Here is an 18,939-nt window from a genome sequence, read left to right on the forward strand (position 1 = left end):
TTATTTATTTACACTGACAATTTAATTTCATAGTTTTATTTTATTTCCATCTGTCAAACAAAGAAAAAAGTTTAGAAATACCAACTTCAGTTAGTCCGTGCATATATAAAGGAAATCCAACCAGTAACATTTACAAGCATATCATATAAGATATAACTACTACAAGCACTTTTTTGCTTGGGATGTATTCATTACGTCTTGCAACTGAAACCGTTTAGCGTGTAATAACCGAACGGAAGCAAACAAAGCAAACGTAACGAAATGGGGAGGGACCTAAATTATTTGTTCAATTTGTTCAACTCGTTTTCGTTACAAAACGTTTTCCTTTTGGAGTAAACATTTTCTGGTGAAAAACATTTTGCAACAGAATAGGCGTAATGTCATGTAACTAACTGTACGCACACTCGGTCCTTCATAGGGGTCCGTCGTGAGGGACCTTGAGCAGAGTTGCAGGCAGTGAATGGACCCTGAGAGCGCGCTAGTTTGGAATTGAAAAGTGTCGCGGGAGCTTTTGATAAAGAATATCATCAAGACGAAGCAGCTGCATTATAAATTGGATGCACTGTTGAGCGCTACATACCTAGGGGTTTGCGCTGATTGTACGGATATTGTGATAGCTGGTTATAATGACATCCCTCGAGAAAGCAAGAACAATATGTATGTATGTCAGGAGAAGTTCAGTATTATCACAAGACCACTTCTGGTTTCCCTCACCGATTCCACAGCACCCAACTCTGTTTTCACCCACCCCGAAACCACAAATGGATCAGCCAAAAACTTCACTCCTACTGTCAGACTCATCTTTATCCTGACCCACTGTACAAGCCTCGGGCTCCGAGAACTTCACCACACCTACCACCTCCGATATTTTGCCCTTCATTCCATTTCTCCTCTTGTCTTCAGCACACTCCACTTACACTTTCTACCATTCTTCTTTAACAAACCATCTCCCTTTTCTGCTATTTTTAACCGACTCAAGCTCACCATCTTCCTCCCGCTCTCTCTTAAACCTCCCCTGCCTATTCCAAGTATGCATCTCCTTATGATAATTGGTTGTGTTTCTGCTGGTCAGAGGGAGAAGGAGCTCTGTTAAACGAATGGGGCAAGAAATGTGAATTGTTTCCATCTCAAGAAAAGGGCGCAATTGAAAGGAGTGATTACTGGGGTAGTAGTAAATGTAAAAGTTGACCAACTGAAGAGGAAGATTCCCGGTGTTTGTGATGCTCGTCGTTTGGTGCGACGCAGGTGCGACGCAGACAGGGTGGCGAGAGTGGTGAAGCAGAAGTCATTGTCTGTTCTTTTGAGTTTTGATGTTGAGTCTTTGCCCGACAAAGTGATGTTAGGCTATATAAGTTATACTGTATGAGCTTTTGTGCCGAATACGTTGTTACAGGTGTCAAGCTTATGGGCATGTGGCAGCAGTGTGTAAAAGGGAGGTTCCTAGGTGTGCAGAAGGGCATGAGACAAAGGAATGTGTAGCATTAGGGAAAGTAGTGGTATGTGTTAGTTGTCGGGTGCCCATGGAGCTGGGGATCAGAAATGTCCCTAAATAGATTTAAATAGTGGAGTAGGGTGGTGTTATTCTTTTTTGATTTGAGCTTTTTTTTGTGAGTGTAGTGTTATAGTATGGTATTTATTTATCTAGTAGGTGGAGTTTTTGTGCCGATAAAATAAAAATAAAAAATCTAGTAGGTGGCGGTAATGCAACATATTGGATGCCAACCGCCGTTAAACCTCATCGAAGAAGAAGAAATTGTTCGTAGGGCAGACTCCTTCCTCCCTGCTGCAGTTCACATGGAAGATGTCACTTGAACTAGTCACGAATTTCTGTTGGGGTCTCCACAAGGAAATGGCTGAGGGATTACGTAGTTTTTTTCAAAATTGTACAACTCTTTAATCCTGGACGCGAATATTTTAATAACACTAGCATTATAACATCGGATATGTGTGTTTGAGTTTAGTTGAAGTCAATTTGGCCAACATAACGGGAAAATAATAATTTCGAACTTTTCGGACTCACCTCGGACTTGCTGCTGTTAGTTTACTACCTAGCGATAACACCTGATATAGCTAGCTAAATAGTTTTAAGTAATTTGGGACAGTTAGTAGTGATGGCTGGTATTAACTTGAGGGAGGCTTTTACAACAAGATAACTCATTTCTTATACGAAATACGACTAAAGTACAAGCAAGGTAAAGGATAAAACGGGCAACTTTTTATTGAAGTTGTCTCGAGCGAAAATGAACAATTGTACCGTTAGCACCTAGCTAGCAAATTATCTAACGGTAGCTAGTTGACAGTGACATCAGTGGAAATTGGGTATGGTGTTGCAACTTTGTAACGTCAACGTTACCTACTTTAGATTTGTTTATCAATTTAACTAGCTACAGTAGCTGATTTAGCATAGCATGCTAATGATGCGGGATCCAACTGTGAATTTCAGTGTTCTCCATAGAACTTGCAAATTGGTCGTCATTCTTTGTTTTCTCCATATTTCGGTCACTTTAATTTTTTACGTGAGGTCGTTAGATATTCCATTTTCGTTTGCACAAAATCAGCAAGCACACGCAGCGAAAAAGCATAACCAAACTACATCAGAGGACACCAAACCTGACGTGGTTGAAACGAACCGCTTTTCTGTAGACAACGTGACATCTACATTCAACAAAGAACTTGTAAAATGTTTTGACACTTCACCACTGCTTGGTAAGTAGCTATGAATGTGTTGCCAAAACTAATAACGAGTCGATGGCAATTAATATTTAATCAATATTTCTGACGTATGCTGTAGACTCACTGGTACTTTTTATAGTCATATGATGCCTGGTTGGTAGTCTTGCCAAAAGTGTTTTTTATCAGCAAACAATAGTTGTTGGCCATGTAAATCGGACACAGTCATACATTTAATCTGCTCTAATGAGGAATGGGTAGAGCTTGCATTACATATATCGCTTTAATCTGTATCTTAATGCAACCTACAAGCGCCAAGTATAACCAGTTATCCACCAGTCGATGTCTTAGTTATTTTATGACCCCTTCCTTAGCCCGTAGGGTTTGGTATTTCACTTATTCATACAATATATATATCTATGGCGAAACGCCCACACCCTTATGTAACAGTTTTGCTTCCGTCCCTCTACTCGCCCCTACCTGGGCTCGAACCAGGGACCCTCTGCACACATCGACAACAGTCACCCTCGATGCACGGTTACCCATCGCTCCACAAAAACTACTTCAAGGTCTCAGAGCGAGTGACGTCCCCGATTGAAAAGCTATTAGCCCGCACCCCGCTAACTAGCTAGCCATTTATTTCACGCCGGTTACACTTGCATTATTAATGCATAGCATCGGACTACTGCTAGTGCTCTTGAATGAGCAGCGTTGCTTGTTTCCACAAAGGTTTGTTGTTGTTCAGTGCCTTTCTCTCGTAGCTCAGTTTTTTTTAATGGTTTATGCGGCTGTGGCCCGAGCTGATCTGTCCCTCTGCCACAAAACCCTGACTGCTCCACAGGTGGGAATTGGTGGATTAAAGTGGTGTGCACTCAGCTGATTTGGAGATTGAATTGAAAAGCAATGCAGTCTAGGAACATCAACCTCCAGGTCACATTGCAGAAAACAATACAATAAGTTCACTACATCATATATGCAGTTTAACCTTCTGTTATTTTTTTGTATTGCTTTTGTAATTTGACCTACTGTAGCTACCTGTGTAAGCCACTGGCATATAGGAGCCACACTATTGTGTTTAATAATAAAACAGCTTATTGTCAGCAGAAAAGGCAGTCGCAGGAGAGTGGAGAACTAGGCTCAATTTTCTTACAATAGTATATTGGCCTACAATATTAACAGATTTTACATGCTATTATTATTATATTATTATATTATTTCCATTGGCTCTGCTGAAATCATCAGTTAGTTATCAGGGCTGTTGTAAATAGAGCCCTGACAAAAAATAGAGCCCTGACAAAATAAGACTTCCCTTCTCTCCTGTTCTCATTCAGTGGGCCCATTGCGAATTGAGTTTTCTAACCCAGTCAGCCTTGATGTGGTAAGGAAGGAGAACCCCAATCTTCAGAATGGGGGGCGCTTCAGGCCCAAAGACTGTGTGGCCCTCCAGAAGGTGGCTATCATCATCCCTTTCCGCAACCGCGACGAGCACCTCAAGTTTTGGCTGTACTACCTCCATCCCATCCTTCAGCGCCAGCAGCTGGACTACGGCATCTACGTTATCAACCAGGTGAGTCCTTCCCGGCCCGTCTGCTCTCTGTCTGCCTGTGTGGAGTAGTTGGTAGTGCTGAGCGATTATTGGAATTCAAATTTTTTCCCTTTTCTTTTTTTCTGTGAGCTCAATGCGCACATCGCACAGTTTCTCTAGAGAAAAATTAAATCGAGCCTGAACTGTGCAATGTAGTAGGCAGTTGTTTCCAACAGGCCAATATTCTACAAAGTTTAGCGCATAAAACATGGTAATTAACCACAATGACCATAATCCATTGTGCATCTACTTGTCCGGTCTGTGTTTCTGCTATGCAAGAGAGAACAATGCACAATTGTGAGGTGATAAAAAGAGTAGTTGTTTTTTTGCGAGGTATCACTGCCTTAAAATGCATGATCTAAGTGATTGATACTTGGTATTCAGCAGTCTTAAAGGTATTTTTTAAATATTTTTTTAATTAGTCTATTTTTATATTTTGCCTATTTTACTTTGAAGAACTACAGTAAAGTGATTTTGTCAGACAGCTTAGGCAGTAGCTCTATAGAGATGGGATGGTGGCTTGGAATGAAATAATAAAGTCATCAAATAAAACAAATGTAATATACACAACTGAAACATATTACTAAAGTAATGTGAATTAATGGTTAGTAAACAGTAATGGGCAGTAACTACTATCATAGGACTGGTATTCACTGTTTTGTGTTACAGCATTCAGCCTACGTGCTTTTAATGTAACATAAAAAATACAATTATTTTTTTAAATAATCAAACCAGCTTCAAAAATTGCTAATCACTCAGCACTAGTAGTGGGAAATGCAGTAAGATTTTAACCAGTGAGCAAATCGTAGTGCAGGGAGTGCCCCTTTTTAATTAGGTGGTTTTAATGCATGAAACAAACAGTTTGTCTGTATATGTCAAATATAGGATAGCTAGAGTTTCCTCGGACGGTAAACCACAAGTACGGGTACTTTTGCCGTATTTTGTTTGGGTTTGTTTTTTACGTGTTAGACTTAAGCTATGTAAAAAGAAAAGGGCATCAAGCTCCCAAATGACAGGCTGTAATGGCAGTTGCCAAGTGACTAGTTGAGAGATGTACTGGTAGATTTGTTTTCTTGTTGAGTAACTCTTCTGGGACAGAGACATATGGGCAATTCCATGGTAACGGTGTATGCTGAGACTCAGGTTTTTCACTTTAAAATGTATACCAAAGAAAAAACATTGATTTTAAGGTTTAACAAGAAATACAACTTTATGCACAAGGACTACTACACTTTCAATACTTTCCACTGAACATTTTACAAAAACACATTGATAGGAAAAACTGTACAGATACAAAGTTTGGTAACAATAAAACTGAGGGAGATTTTATCGTAATTCTGTTGCCAAACATTTTTTCCAGTAAATATACAATACTGTTTAAAAGATGGTGTCACTTAGAAATGTCCTTGATTTTGAAAGAAAAGCGCTTTTTTCGTCCATTTAAAATAACATCAAATTGATCAGAAATACAGTGTAGACATTGTTAATGTTGTAAATTACTATTGTAGCTGGAAACGTCTTTTTTTTTTAATGGAATATCTACATAGGCGTACAGAGGCCCATTATCAGCAACCATCACTCCTGTGTTCCAATTGCACGTTGTGTTAGCTAATCCAAGGTTATCATTTTAAAAGGCTAATTGTTCATTAGAAAACACTTTTCCAATTATGTTAGCACAGCTGAAAATTCTCATGCTGATTAAAGAAGCAATAAAACTGGCCTTCTTTAGGCTAGTTGAGTCTCTGGAGAATCAGCATTTGTGGGTTTGATTACAGGCTCAATGGCCAGAAACAATACTTTCTTCCAAAACTCGTCAGTCTATTCTGAAGGCTATTCCATGCGAGAAATTGCCAAGAAACTGAAGATCTCGTACTACTCCCTTCACAGAACAGTGCAAACGGTCTCTAACCAGAATAGAAGGAGGAGCAGGAGGTCCCGTTGCACATCTGAGCAAGAAGACAAGTACATTCGTGTCTAGTTTGAGAAACAGACACCTCACAAGTCCTCAACTGGCAGCTTCATTAAATAGTACCCGCAAAACATCAGTCTCAACGTCAACAGTGAAGAGGCCTTCTAGGCAGAGTTCCTCTGTCCGGTGTCTGTTCTTTTGCCCATCTTAACCTTTTCTTTTTATTGGCCAGTCCGAGATATGGTTTTTTCTTTGCAACTCTCCGGGTTTGGCTGGTGTTCGGCCATCATTGTAAATAAGAATTTGTTCTTAACTGACTTGCCTAGTTAAATTTAAAAAAAGGCCCACCTGTTAATTTAAATGCATTTCAGGTGACTACCTCATGAAGCTGGTTGAGAGAATGCCAAGGGTGTAAAAAGCTGTCATCAAGGCAAAGGGTGGCAATTGGAAGAATCTAATATATATTTTTCGATTTTTTTTTAAACAAAAAAATGTATTATTACATGATTCCTTCCAGATGTTATTTCATAGTTTTGATGTCGTCACTATTGTTCAAGAATGTTGACAACAGTAAAAAATAAAGAATCCCTTGAATGAGTAGTTCTAAAACTTTTGCCTGGTTGTTTGTGTATTTCTTTCCTGTTTAAATTGTTCAATAGTTGTATGGTTTGAACTTTGAAATGAATGATTTTTGTTTGGCATGCATTTTAAAGTGGAAAAATCGGAGTCTTGGTGTAATTCCGTTACTGTGGAATTGCCCAAATATCTGTTTTCCATAAAGGAATTTCTTGCTTTAGTCAAGAGGAAAAAGTAGACCAGCGTCCAAATAACTCTTGCCTCGCTTCTTTAAAGAACTCCTACAATTTGCAGTAGACCTAATCCTTTGTGTTCCCATCTATGGGGAAGAAATCAGATCTGGCAACATAGTGCCAGCATTTGTCTCTGCGTCTGTTCTTTGTCCATCAGCAATTTCCTTTATTTATTCATGGTGTTTGCACAACCAAGAGACTCATGCTCTCTATCGTCAAACTAGCACTGAACACCAATGGACGTGGCACAAAATAGAGTGGCTTTCAGACGGGCCTATCTCTGTCACTTTAATGACCTGAGAGAACAATCCTGTTTGGAATGCTCTTTTTATCCTCACACATTCCTGTTTCTTTTCATCAAGATCCTTTATTAAAGGAAAGCTCTTATGTACTAAGTGTATAGAGTTGGTTTACAGATAACTAATGGAAGAATTAAACAAGGGTTGTACTTAAATGTGAATGCACAACAGGGCAACCTGGCCTGGGTACAAAATGTCCTGTTTTTTCCAGATGTAAAAATGATTAGTAGGTGTAATTTGGGCTTTTTATTGCAATCAAGTAGGCCCATTTTATTGTTTAGCGGTGCATGTTCTTACGCTACTTGACCAAAAGTATGTGGAAACCTGCTTGTCGAACATCTAATTCCAAAATCATGGGCATTGGTTCCCCCCTCCCCCTTTGCTGCTATAACAGCCTCCACACTTCTGGGAAGGCTTTCCACTGGATGTTGGCACAGTGCTGCGGGTACTTGCTTCCATTCAGCCACAATAACATTAGTGAGGTCGAGCACTGATGTTGGGCGATTAAGCCTGACTCGCAGTCGGTGTTCCAATTCATCCCAAAGGTGTTCAATGGGGTTGAGGTCAGGGCTCTGTGCAGGCCAGTCAAGTTCTTCCACACCGATCTCAACAAACCACTTTTGTATGGACCTCACTTTGTGCACGGCGGCATTGTCATGATGAAACAAGAAAGGGCCTTTCCCAAACTATTGCCTCTAAGTTACAGGCACAGAATGGTATTGTATGCTGTAGCATTAAGATTTCCCTTCACTGGAAGTAAGGGGCCTAGCCCGAACTATGAAAAACAGCACCATACTATTATTCCTCCTCCACCAAACTTTACAGTTGGCATTGGGGCAGGTAACGTTCTCCTGGCATCTGCCAAATCCAGATTTGTCTGCCGGGCTGCCAGATGGTAATGTGTGATTCATCACTCCAGAGAACACATTTCCACTGCTCCAGAGTCCAATGGCATTGAGCTTTACACCACTCAAGCTGACGCTTAGCATTGCGCATGGTGATCTTATGCATGAGTGTGGCTGCTCAGCCATGGAAACCCATTTCATGAAGCTCCTGACAAACGGTTCTTGTGCTGATGCTGCTTCCAGGCAGTTTGGAACTTGGTAGTGAGTGTTGCAACAAGACTATTTTTACGCGCATCAGCACTCAGCGGTCCTGTTCGATGAGCTTGTGTGGCCTACCACTTCACGGCTGAGCCATTGTTGCACATGGATGTTTCCACTTCACAATAACAGCACTTACAGTTGACCGGGGAAACTCTAGCTGGGCAGACATTTTACAAACTGACTTGTTGGAAAAGTGGCATCCTATGACGATGCCACTTTGAAAGTCATTGAACTTCAGTAAGGCCATTCTACTGCCAATGTTTGTCTATGGAGATTGTATGGTTGTGTACTCCATTTTATACACCTGTCAGCAATGGGTGTGGCTAAAATAGCCAAATCCACTTATTTGAATGGGCGTCCACATACTTTTGGCAATTTGCTGTATCTAAAACCTTTGAATGAAAACGGACAAGTTGACCATAGACATCACATCATTTGTATGCCTGCCGATGACTAGTGATCATAAGCACTTCGTGCCACAACGTGTTGGCTACTCTGTTTTGACACATAGCCTAGCTACAAACTGCCCAGTGTTGGTCATTATCAATGGCAATCATTAGCCGGAGTGGTGCCACCTAGAACACTTTGGTTTCATGAATTGAGGGTTTTCCTGCCTAAAATCAGGTTCTGTCTCCCCATCTATCACTGACTATCTCCCCATTTGTAGAAGTCTCTAAACATGAGGCCACAGACATGGGCAGAAACGTATTTTGTGCGTGTGTGTGTGTCTGTGTGCGGTGATGCTGTAAGTAGTTAGACTGAATTCTCACAGGTGTGGGGATTTACTGACTTGTGGGAATACTAAAGTTGGCCTCAAGTATATTTGGAAATTAATTTGGCAAAAGGACAAACTAGTATGAATGCCACTGCAGAGCCCAGAGTTGACAAGGTGAAAATGTAGTAGTTATTGGGTCACCTAATCCCATTTCACGCAAAGGCAGACCTTAACATAGGATAACGATATCCATTCTTCTCAATATCCTTCTAGTCATCAACACTGTCTGGGTTAAAGCAAAGTAACTTTTGAACATTTATTGACAACCAAAGTTAATACTAGCTTACAGGGCCATGTTGTAGATTAAATCTATTCCTATTTGATAAACAATGCGTATCAGTTTGGTGTAGTTAAATGGTCTATTTAAGGACATGATTCTTTGCAGATGTAGGCTCTATTGGCACTTGCGAGACCAGTACTGGGTTTCAGATTGAAGGCATAACTAACTTCTCTTTCAGGTCTCATGCCAGGACATGAGTCTGTTGCCTCCCACCCACTAACAGGTAAAGTGTGGGAAACCTGCATATTGTAGGGCAAACGCCACACCTAGGCCTTATGCAGTAAATACATGGGTCTATTTGAGCATATAACCTTTTTTTTTTGACTACGCTCCATTCCAGTCTCCTGCACAGGTAGCAAATTGGTGTCCACTGCAAAGAAAATAAGCTTTAATGGCTGCTTTTATCCTATTGGGCCAATCTGACTTTTTCCATAGTCATGACAGGCCTAGCTATTGCTAGAGGGCCGTTCAATGCTGTTAAACACAATTATGGGGTCTTTGTTGAAATTATACTCAGTCTTTCTGTTTCTCTCTTCTCTCCTATTTCTCCTAGCCTTTCCTATCTTTTCCTCCCTTGTTTTATTTCCTCCTTTCCCTGGCCCCTTGCTCTACCGCCGTCCTTTTGCATGTCAGGCGTATCTGGCCAATGGCTGTGGTCGCTGGAAGAGGTGAGACCGGCCCCCTGCTTGCTCTGGCCAATTGCGTGATCCCATGGGCTGAGGGGTTCTACTGGTAATATGGGATTATTTTCTCTCTGTCTCATTGAATTAGAGATCTATTTTAGTCTCATGCTGTCTTCTTCACTTGCTTGTTTCCGTCTTTGCAAATGATCCACATCCTGTATACAGGTGAAGCTGTCATGCACTGGAGGAGAGCGGGATGCATCACTTGGTGGAAGAAAAACGCAAACACACACACACACACACAAACTCACTCCCATAAACACACTCGCAGACCTCCTTAGCGGATATTTATTTCAGACCGTAGCAGATGTCAATACGTTTATTTCAATCAGTGTACATGTCTGTTTCATATTACCACAATGTGTGACATGTGACTGATGGGGAAGTGCATCAGCAGAGAACACTACTGAACATTGAATCAATTGTCCAAGGGTTGGAACGCCTCTTCAGATGACTTGAACTTCGCTGCTTTGTGGCATCCAGACCCTCTTCCTCATTTTCCATTTCTTTTTAGAATGTTGTCCTTTTAAAAATAGAAATACATGTTTTTATTTAAACACTAGCCACACTATTCTTTAATTTGAGAACCTCGGTCCTTGTTTTTCGACTGCATGTTGTTAGGTTTCATCTGCCTCCATTTGAGTATTTTGGTTCTGTGGGTATTCAAGCTGAACCTTTTCAGGAGGACCATCAGATAAAGCCAGTGATACATGAGACGTGACCATTTGAAAGTCATTTGAAGGCACATTGACACAGAACACGATGCTCCCGTTTTTTTTTTGTATGCAGCCCAAGAACACAAAAAGATCATTAAAAATACCCACCCAACAAGTAGTGGATGACATGCCAGCCCTGAAAAGAGCCCAGAATATGTTGGTTTAACAGAGGATTAAGTGTAAAGCCTGTACAGACTGCAATATGATATTCTGTCATTCAATCCCCCAATTTAAGGATATTTTGTCCCCTTTCATTAAGCTAGGCCAATGGTTATAAGACAAGAACTGCTGAAACTCGATTACTGCTTTAAGTTTCAAAATGGGAAATGTTTGTCTCCTACATTTATCTATCCATGTCCATCAGCATTCCTTTGTTTTTGAGTCATAATAATTATCCTACACCTTGGAGAAAAATCTCTCCTTCCCATTAGAATTCTGTCTCTAGTTACATTCACTCTACATAAAGCGGTCACGATCCATAAGCTCCTAAAATACCACTGACACGTTTTTAGCACTATTAAATTGTATTTGAATCGGTTGATTTATACACCCTTGAAAAGACCTAGCGTAACAGCTACATGAAGCCATAAAGAGCTGGGCCTGCATATCTTTGATGACCCTGCATCAGCAACAGAATTAATTTCACGTTTGTATGTGCACGCACTCTTGATATTAAGGGTAAACGCATGTTTTCCAGCAAACAAGATGACTACACAACGTCATCAAAGACCAACGACTCAAAGTCCTGTACTGTATACACCAATGTTTTTCAGTTGTCCAGTCCAACTAGTTACACAAGTCTGGTACCTTTTCTTTCCAAACTTCAGTGTAGGATGTTTGTAGCGTCTAGTGCTCAGTCTCTGACACGTTTTGTATTCCCAATCACATTATAATAGATATCCACCTGGATGGTTTAGTTTAGCCTTGGTTCTGGTGTACACTTTAGTCCAATTAGACATGGTTTGCCGAACAATGAGGACCAGAGTTGCTTACTCCTGTCTAGACCCTCAAAAATAAGTAGTTTTAGTTTACCACGATTCACCTTCCAATTCCAAACCCATATTCTCTCCATTCACTCTGTAGGACGGTGATGAGATCTTTAACCGCGCCAAGCTCCTCAACGTTGGCTACACAGAGGCCCTGAAGGAGTACGACTACGGCTGCTTTGTTTTCAGCGATGTGGACCTAATCCCTATGGATGACCGCAACACCTACAAGTGCTTCAGCCAGCCCAGGCACCTGTCTGTCTCCATGGACAAGTTTGGCTTCAGGTAAGTCAACCCCTCCCACAGATGACCAGGCATTCTCCCCAGTCCACGGCGGCCTCAGCCTCTCCCCAGTCCACGGCGCAGACATAGGACAGACACACATGTGCATTCACATTGTCAAAGGCACATACACACTGAGCTCATTTAGTAGGAGTGGCCACATAAAAGCTTAAAGAGCACCTGTGGATTCCATGATGTTCTATCCCTGTCACTCACTTCAACCAATTTACTGCTGAATTACCACTACGGTTACAGGCGGCTAACGGTAGACTTTGCTTGATGCTGCCTATTGAAAATTGACGAAAGGCAAGCAAACATTTAGATCGCTAATGCAATAGGCGGTGTTGGAAACAGCTTGACATGTCATTTGAAACTGTTGCTCATTTGTATTTGTTATGGATCCCCATTAGCTGCTGGGACTTTATTTGCCTCGAGTCGTGTGTTGAATAGCCTGCCTATAGACTTACATAGACTTACAAAACTGTGCAACACTCACATGAGCAGTACTGGCTTCAAAGGTCAGCTGTCAGAATGGCTTAAATGCAAATCATTTTAGCCTTAGGTGGCAATGCTGTGAGTGTCTCACGGGTTTTGAACTGTTTTCTGCTTTGTGGAGTCCAGTGTCCTGTAGCGCAAACTCCAGTTGGTTTAGCTGTTGCTCTACATGTGTAACACGTCAGACAGGGAAGGGCTCTTGCGAGGCTACAGGCTGTCTTTGTGTTTGATAAAGTGATTTGGGAGCTTCTCTTCTGATCTACACCTCTGGGCCTACACAGCTGTAGGGCTTATGCTTGGCTAGGTGCTGATCTACAGTCAGTTTGCCTCCATTGTCTGCTTCTGATTTTAAGATTTAGATTAGTAAAGTAAGCTGCTCCCAGATGTGACGTCATAGTGCAGTGTGCCCCCTGTGTACAGGTCATAGAACAGGTCTCTCAGCTTCTAATTGGGCTTTTATGGGCGTCCTGTCACCAAATTCCTCCCTGTGTTGTACACACAACCGCTTGTGTCCTGTCACTGTGTCATGTTCCTCCAGGAGCATGCAGCTCACAGAGCATCTGGATGCGATATCCAGCAGGATTTGGGCAGGAAAGTCCAGCTCAAGGAGAGACGCCAAGCTCCCCTTGTTCGGTGACTAAATCCCACAATGGATGAATGTTATTTTATTTATTTATTTTTTCATTAGATTTTCTTAATTGTGGCCACCTTTCCAATGTTAGCCATGGGATTTAAAGAATCGCATTATAGCCAAGGATAACTCGTAGAGTGTCCAAAATGAGGCAAGGCTAAACCAGGGAGACTCAGTCTCTCAGCTACACGTTGCCCTACAGTGTACAGAAAGCCAGCATGTAACTTACAGAAGGCAGTGATGCATAGAGGAAGAGGGTTTTTCTGCAGCACCGCATCTTCTAGGCATATACTTCTTTCCTGGAACATAACCGCTGACTGCAATTTCTGCCGGGCCCCAAGTCCTTGACCCCCTTCATTTGAGAGCTGTTTAAACTCCAAGTATCACTATGTATTTATTTATCTTTCTCTCTCCCGCTCTCTCTCTCTCTCTCTCTCGCTTTCTCTCAGGTTGCCGTACAACCAGTATTTTGGGGGCGTGTCGTCAATGAGCAAGGAGCAGTTCCTCAAGATCAACGGCTTCCCCAACAACTACTGGGGCTGGGGAGGGGAGGACGATGACATTTTCAACAGGTCAGAGTCCACACACCCACTCTGACTAACGTCTGTGGTGTATCAGGACTCCATGTAAAAGTCAGCCGCAGGACAGCGAGAAATACGACTCCAAGTAAATTCATATTTATTGGGTAATGTGTTAGCCAAGGTTTCACATGAAACGGTGTTCTTGTTCAGGGTCGAAGCCCCATCACATAGTAACATAGCCCTAGTTCTTGTCACTCGTCAGTGATACTCGTCAGCATTGTTCCAACTTGTCCCCGAGGGTGCCTTTGTATGCCACTACCACCTTTTGCTCTTGAAGCAAATGTTAACGAGTTAAAAGAGAAATGTTTGCTTTTGAAAGCGTTTATGGCTCCTTCAGACCCATTCTGACCTTTCCTGAAATAAGACTAATAGGGTATTTTATAGGGATTGGATGGAACCATAAATATTTTTGTTCTGTTCCAACAAACAAAAATACAGTTCTGAACCGATTCAAACCAAAAATGATTACCGGTTTATATCGTTCCCTTAACCTGTGAAAACAACTTTTTTAAACATTCATCTTATTAAATTAGTTCACCAATCAGTGTGGCTAGAGCAGTCAAGCTAGTTGTTTACATGTGTGATTGACAGACAAGTGTAGCCTATGGTTCAGGACACAGATGTGGGGAGAGAGGGTTGAGGAGGAGGCATGAAGCGCTGGGCATCTTATGACAGGCATTATCTGAATTGGGTCCACAGAATTATACCTAGGAGGAGCGGCTTCTATGGAGGAACTTTGAATGTCCTTTTAGCTAGCGAGCTCACAAGCTTGAGCAGAGCAGCACCACTACCTTTTTTTAGTTAAATCCAATGTGATAACTGCCTATAGTATCCTTAACTAGCATTTTTTATCTTTTTTATTCTACCTCCTCAACCCAGGCAAGTCAGTTGACAAATTCTTATTTTCAATGACGGCCTAGGAACAACTGCCTGTTCAGGGGCAGAACGACACTGGCAAAGATATTGCACTTTTTTTTTCTGGAACGCAAAATAACGTTAACTGGTTAACATGCTTTTAAAATAACAGTATGCATCACTTTCTTCCCGTTTCTGTTCCTTGAAAAATTCTGTTTTCCGGTTTTGTTCCCTGAACCAGTTCCAACTCCTGGTACTTTGTGAAAAGAGAAACAAAGAGAACCATGCATAACTTTATTTACAGTATCTCCTGTTCCAGAGCCAGTTTTGTTCAGTAGTGTGATCCAAGCTTTGCTGGATTTGGCATTAAATTAGCTCTACAAAACATATACTGTGCCTTGTTAACCTGTGTCTTTGAGGCATGTGTAACCCTATAGTTGTTATTTAATTCAGTTTGGCTGGTCTATAGAGCAACTCCACCCTTGGTGCGGAATGCCCAACAGCACAAGGTGTTAAGATGTGTTTTTGTCTCTTCTGCTTTACGTAGGTCTTCGTAGGGGTTGGTTTATAATTCACTTCATCCATTTTGATTGTGAAACTGTAAACTGGCAGACTGGATGTTTCCAGAGACGATCAATGTTATTCACGGTGTTCAGGAAGCTTTTGTAGCTGTGTCACTGAACCCAGCTACACAAATGTGACCTGTTATGTAATAAGCAAGGCCAATTTGCATCTCTTACAGAGGCAACTGAATTAAAATCAAAGAACTTGTTTTACTCCCTTTCACATCTATCAATTTTTATTTGACTTAAAAAAAAAAGTTTATTTCACTAGTGTAAAAAAAAAAGTGCAGATTTTCTCCTGAGTTAAACTTTTTTGCAACTGCGGTCCAGTGTTTTAGTTAGACTGGGGTTCTGACGCATGTTGCTGTTGTCTTTTAACAGGCTGAGCTCCAAGGGGATGACCATCTCACGGCCCAGCGGCGCCGTGGGGAAATGCAGGATGATCCGCCACAACCGGGACGGTGGGAATGAAGACAACCCTCAGAGGTGAGGTTCCCCCTGGTGAACAGGACTCCTACACGATGCTCAGGGGCGGTATTTCAATCTATAATGGTACCGCTTGTGTCTTCATTCACTTCCTTTCACAGGAATATAGCCAAACTGGATTTGATAGGAGTAAGTGTTTTGGTCCACCTAGTTTCAGCTATATATCTTTCACCTATCCAGCTCTGTCAGATCTGTAAAGGACAGCAGAAGGGATGGAACAATAGGTGAACCCTCCCCAGGCTCCCCTTTCCTTCTCCACACAAAGATCCGTTCTCTCGCTACTGTTCCCCTTGACGTCATTTCTCACTAACGCTGGCTGACTTTCTGAACTTGGACATTCTTCTCCGTACCGATGCAACCTTAATAGAATATTAAAGTCTGGGAAAACATTGGCGTGCAATGTTTTTATTATCACGCAAAGCCACTTAATCCTTCATCTCTATTGAAATCACTATGTAGATATTTATAATAATGACTTTTCCCTATAGCACTTAGATTTGTTTGATGTCGTGTAGTTTTTATGTTTAATCTATTGACGTTTGTTGTGAAATCCAAAAGAGATGTTTGCCATAGGCTACACCTTAAACAAAAGACATGGTTCTTAAACCACGATATTGAATTGTGGTTGAACTGTGGTTTTTCGTTCCAGGTTCGACCGCATCGCCCACACCAGGGAGACAATGAACAAAGACGGCATCAGAACCCTGTCGTACAAAGTGGTCAAAGTGGAGAAGGATCAATTATACACCAAAATTACTGTGGACGTGGGAAAAAAAGACTGAGAGAACCAATAAAACATGAACAGCCTTGACAACCTGTGGTGGATGCAGTAACCAAATGTGCCTTGACATTGTAAATAATGATATGCCTTGGACTCTTTGGACTACAGAGAATGACTGATCTGATCAGCAAACAAACGTTCCCTTTATTTTCGGCCTTTGCACATCCGATGGTGAATTGAACTGGGATTCCAGCTTTTTCTTTATAGGATCCATGAATCATTGACACCAGAAATGACCGTTGACATTCAGTACATTGACACACTGTTGGTTTCCTATTGGGCTTGTAACGTACTCCACACTCTTTTTGAAGATTGCTGCTGCGACAAAGTCCTTTGTGAGCCATTTTGTCTTGACGGGTGGTTGTAAAATGATTCATTTATTGTCCTATGCATCGGGGACTCTCAATTCATTTTGTATGTCTATTTCTTCCTAGTACTGTTGATGTTGTTTTGGCATCATTGTAGTTTTCTGTCACTTTTGTGAGATATTTGCTATTCCTTTTGATTCCTTTGCTGATCGAGCAAGGTTTCAACCCATTCAATGCCAAGTGCTCAGGCCAAAGATTGAACTTCAAATTGTAGAGTTCCATAACAAACCAAGTCACTTTTATTTTTTTCAAAGGCAACCAAACAATGATCTTAAGATTGTTGTACTTTTGGATACATTCACAACCTTTTGATAGGGCATCAAAGGGCCTAGAACTCCAAAAATACTTTTTTTTTTTTTTTAAAGTCCAAATCCCATGATAGTTATATTAGAGAAGGGGTCCTTGTCTTGAAAGTGTCTCCGTTGAAGCTCCCTTCCCTGTGAAGAGCACCATTCCAGGTAGCCTCTAAGGAGGCCTCTCCCTGGTGGAAAATAGGTACCTGAATGTATTTGCCTGGTTGTGTGGTGTGTGTGTGTGTGTGCCCTGAGGTAAAATGCTACCATGCTGTTGTCTGTCATGAGTGTCTGGCGTTCTACTTTTTTTTGTGTCTATGAGAGTGGATTCTATGCTCAAAAGGATCCTCTTGTAGTACGTGTATGTCTAAGGAAGTGTGAGGGTTAGAAAAACAATCATTTTGTATCCTCAATACCTAGTAATCAATAACCTTAAAGACATCCGCATGTTTTTAAACTGGACCGTCACCATGTCTTCCTCACAGGTACTTTATAGATCCTCATATACAGTGAAAATGGCTCAAGCTTGTGAGCCATGGGGCATGATGTTGCACAAGTAAAGTTATTAACTCAATCTTGAGAAAAAAAGCCATTGAGATTTCTGACTGGATGGAACAGAATAATTGTGCTGTCCATACTTAGGCTTAAATGTTTGCCATTCCTCTCCTGACTGCTTCTTAATTATATCAGTGCTGGTGTCTGGAGAATCTATAAAATGACTGCCATTTCTGCCTTACCTAAATAAACTTGAAAATATACATTAATTGGTCAACATTGTGATGTCAATGGGTTGCTCTTCAAGCTGTAAGCCTTTATGGGCTCGGCCAGGAAACCCAATATCGTGGGCTTATTCAACTATGATGGAACGTTGCGTATAGAAATCCTTTATGGTGACTAGAGGATTGTCAGCTCTACGCAACACATTTCTATACTTTAAATTTGGAGTGGTTGCCAACTTGAGTACATCTTAAAGGCCTCATCACCACATACCTCCTCACTCTGTCTGGTAGCCACACACAAACGCTCTAAAGACATGGGAGATGCCTTGCATGCAGGGATGCATTATGTGCAATGCATACCATTTTTATCTCATTTTCTCAATCCACCCAAAGGCTCTTTCAGAGTTAAACTAAGGTCATTCATTATATGTTGGCTAAAGCCAGGTTGTGTACCTCCCATAGACAATGACCTTTATTGAGAGACAGCATTTTGAATGTCAAGTGTGAATTCAGTTTGTTTTACAAAAGTTAGCTGGCTAATCTGCAGGGCTTCATTACTCTGTTCCTTTTTCTCTTCATGGTTTCCATTATGATTCAATGTGTGCATGTATGTGTATGCTTGTGATTTCTACAAATGCATGTCTTTGTAAATCTTTTGCTGGCTCTTCACATTTTCATTCAAAAATGTATACTGACTTGCAGCAATGTTTTGGTGTTGATTTAAAAAAAAAATCTGTCTAGGTAATTAAATATTTAAGTAAACGTCTTCTCATTCATTAACATGGGTCGAAGACTTGGGGTGGTTTCCATGACACAGATCAAGCCCTGGAATGAAGTCTCAATTGAGAACATTAATCTGTGCCTGGGAAACTGTCCCTGAAAGTCCCCTCACACCATTATTTGTGTCCAAGCATTGGGTCAGCCAGCTAAACTCTGTTCAGCGCCCTCTTGGTTCAGTGTTGGAATTGGCCAGTAGTGTCCTATGCACAGACCAATGGGATACTTGACGGGACAAAGGTGTAGGGGCGGGCAGAGTAGCCCTCTGTACCTTGTAAACTAAAGACAAG

General features: G+C 41.3%; 1 protein-coding gene across 1 annotated transcript; it reads left to right on the top strand.

Moving 5' to 3' along the window:
- The first annotated feature begins 1,770 nt into the window (after positions 1-1,770).
- Positions 1,771-17,917, top strand: LOC118378580 (beta-1,4-galactosyltransferase 1-like). Its single transcript, XM_035765563.2, has 6 exons — positions 1,771-2,706; positions 4,002-4,237; positions 11,916-12,103; positions 13,676-13,798; positions 15,607-15,711; positions 16,361-17,917. Exons 1-6 carry the CDS (start codon positions 2,409-2,411, stop codon positions 16,491-16,493), a joined length of 1,083 nt encoding a protein of 360 aa, XP_035621456.1. The 5' UTR covers positions 1,771-2,408; the 3' UTR covers positions 16,494-17,917.
- Positions 17,918-18,939: the final 1,022 nt, after the last annotated feature.

Source organism: Oncorhynchus keta, chromosome 4 (assembly GCF_023373465.1).
Source record: "Oncorhynchus keta strain PuntledgeMale-10-30-2019 chromosome 4, Oket_V2, whole genome shotgun sequence".
Lineage (NCBI taxonomy): Eukaryota > Metazoa > Chordata > Actinopteri > Salmoniformes > Salmonidae > Oncorhynchus > Oncorhynchus keta.

Excerpts from the sequence above, each read along its gene's own strand:
- LOC118378580 (XM_035765563.2), top strand. The coding sequence starts at position 2,409 with ATGCTAATGATGCGGGATCCAACTGTGAATTTCAGTGTTCTCCATAGA. Across the intron at positions 2,707-4,001 it reads TGACACTTCACCACTGCTTG|TGGGCCCATTGCGAATTGAG; the intron begins GTAAGTAGCTAT and ends GTTCTCATTCAG. Across the intron at positions 12,104-13,675 it reads ATGGACAAGTTTGGCTTCAG|GTTGCCGTACAACCAGTATT; the intron begins GTAAGTCAACCC and ends GCTTTCTCTCAG.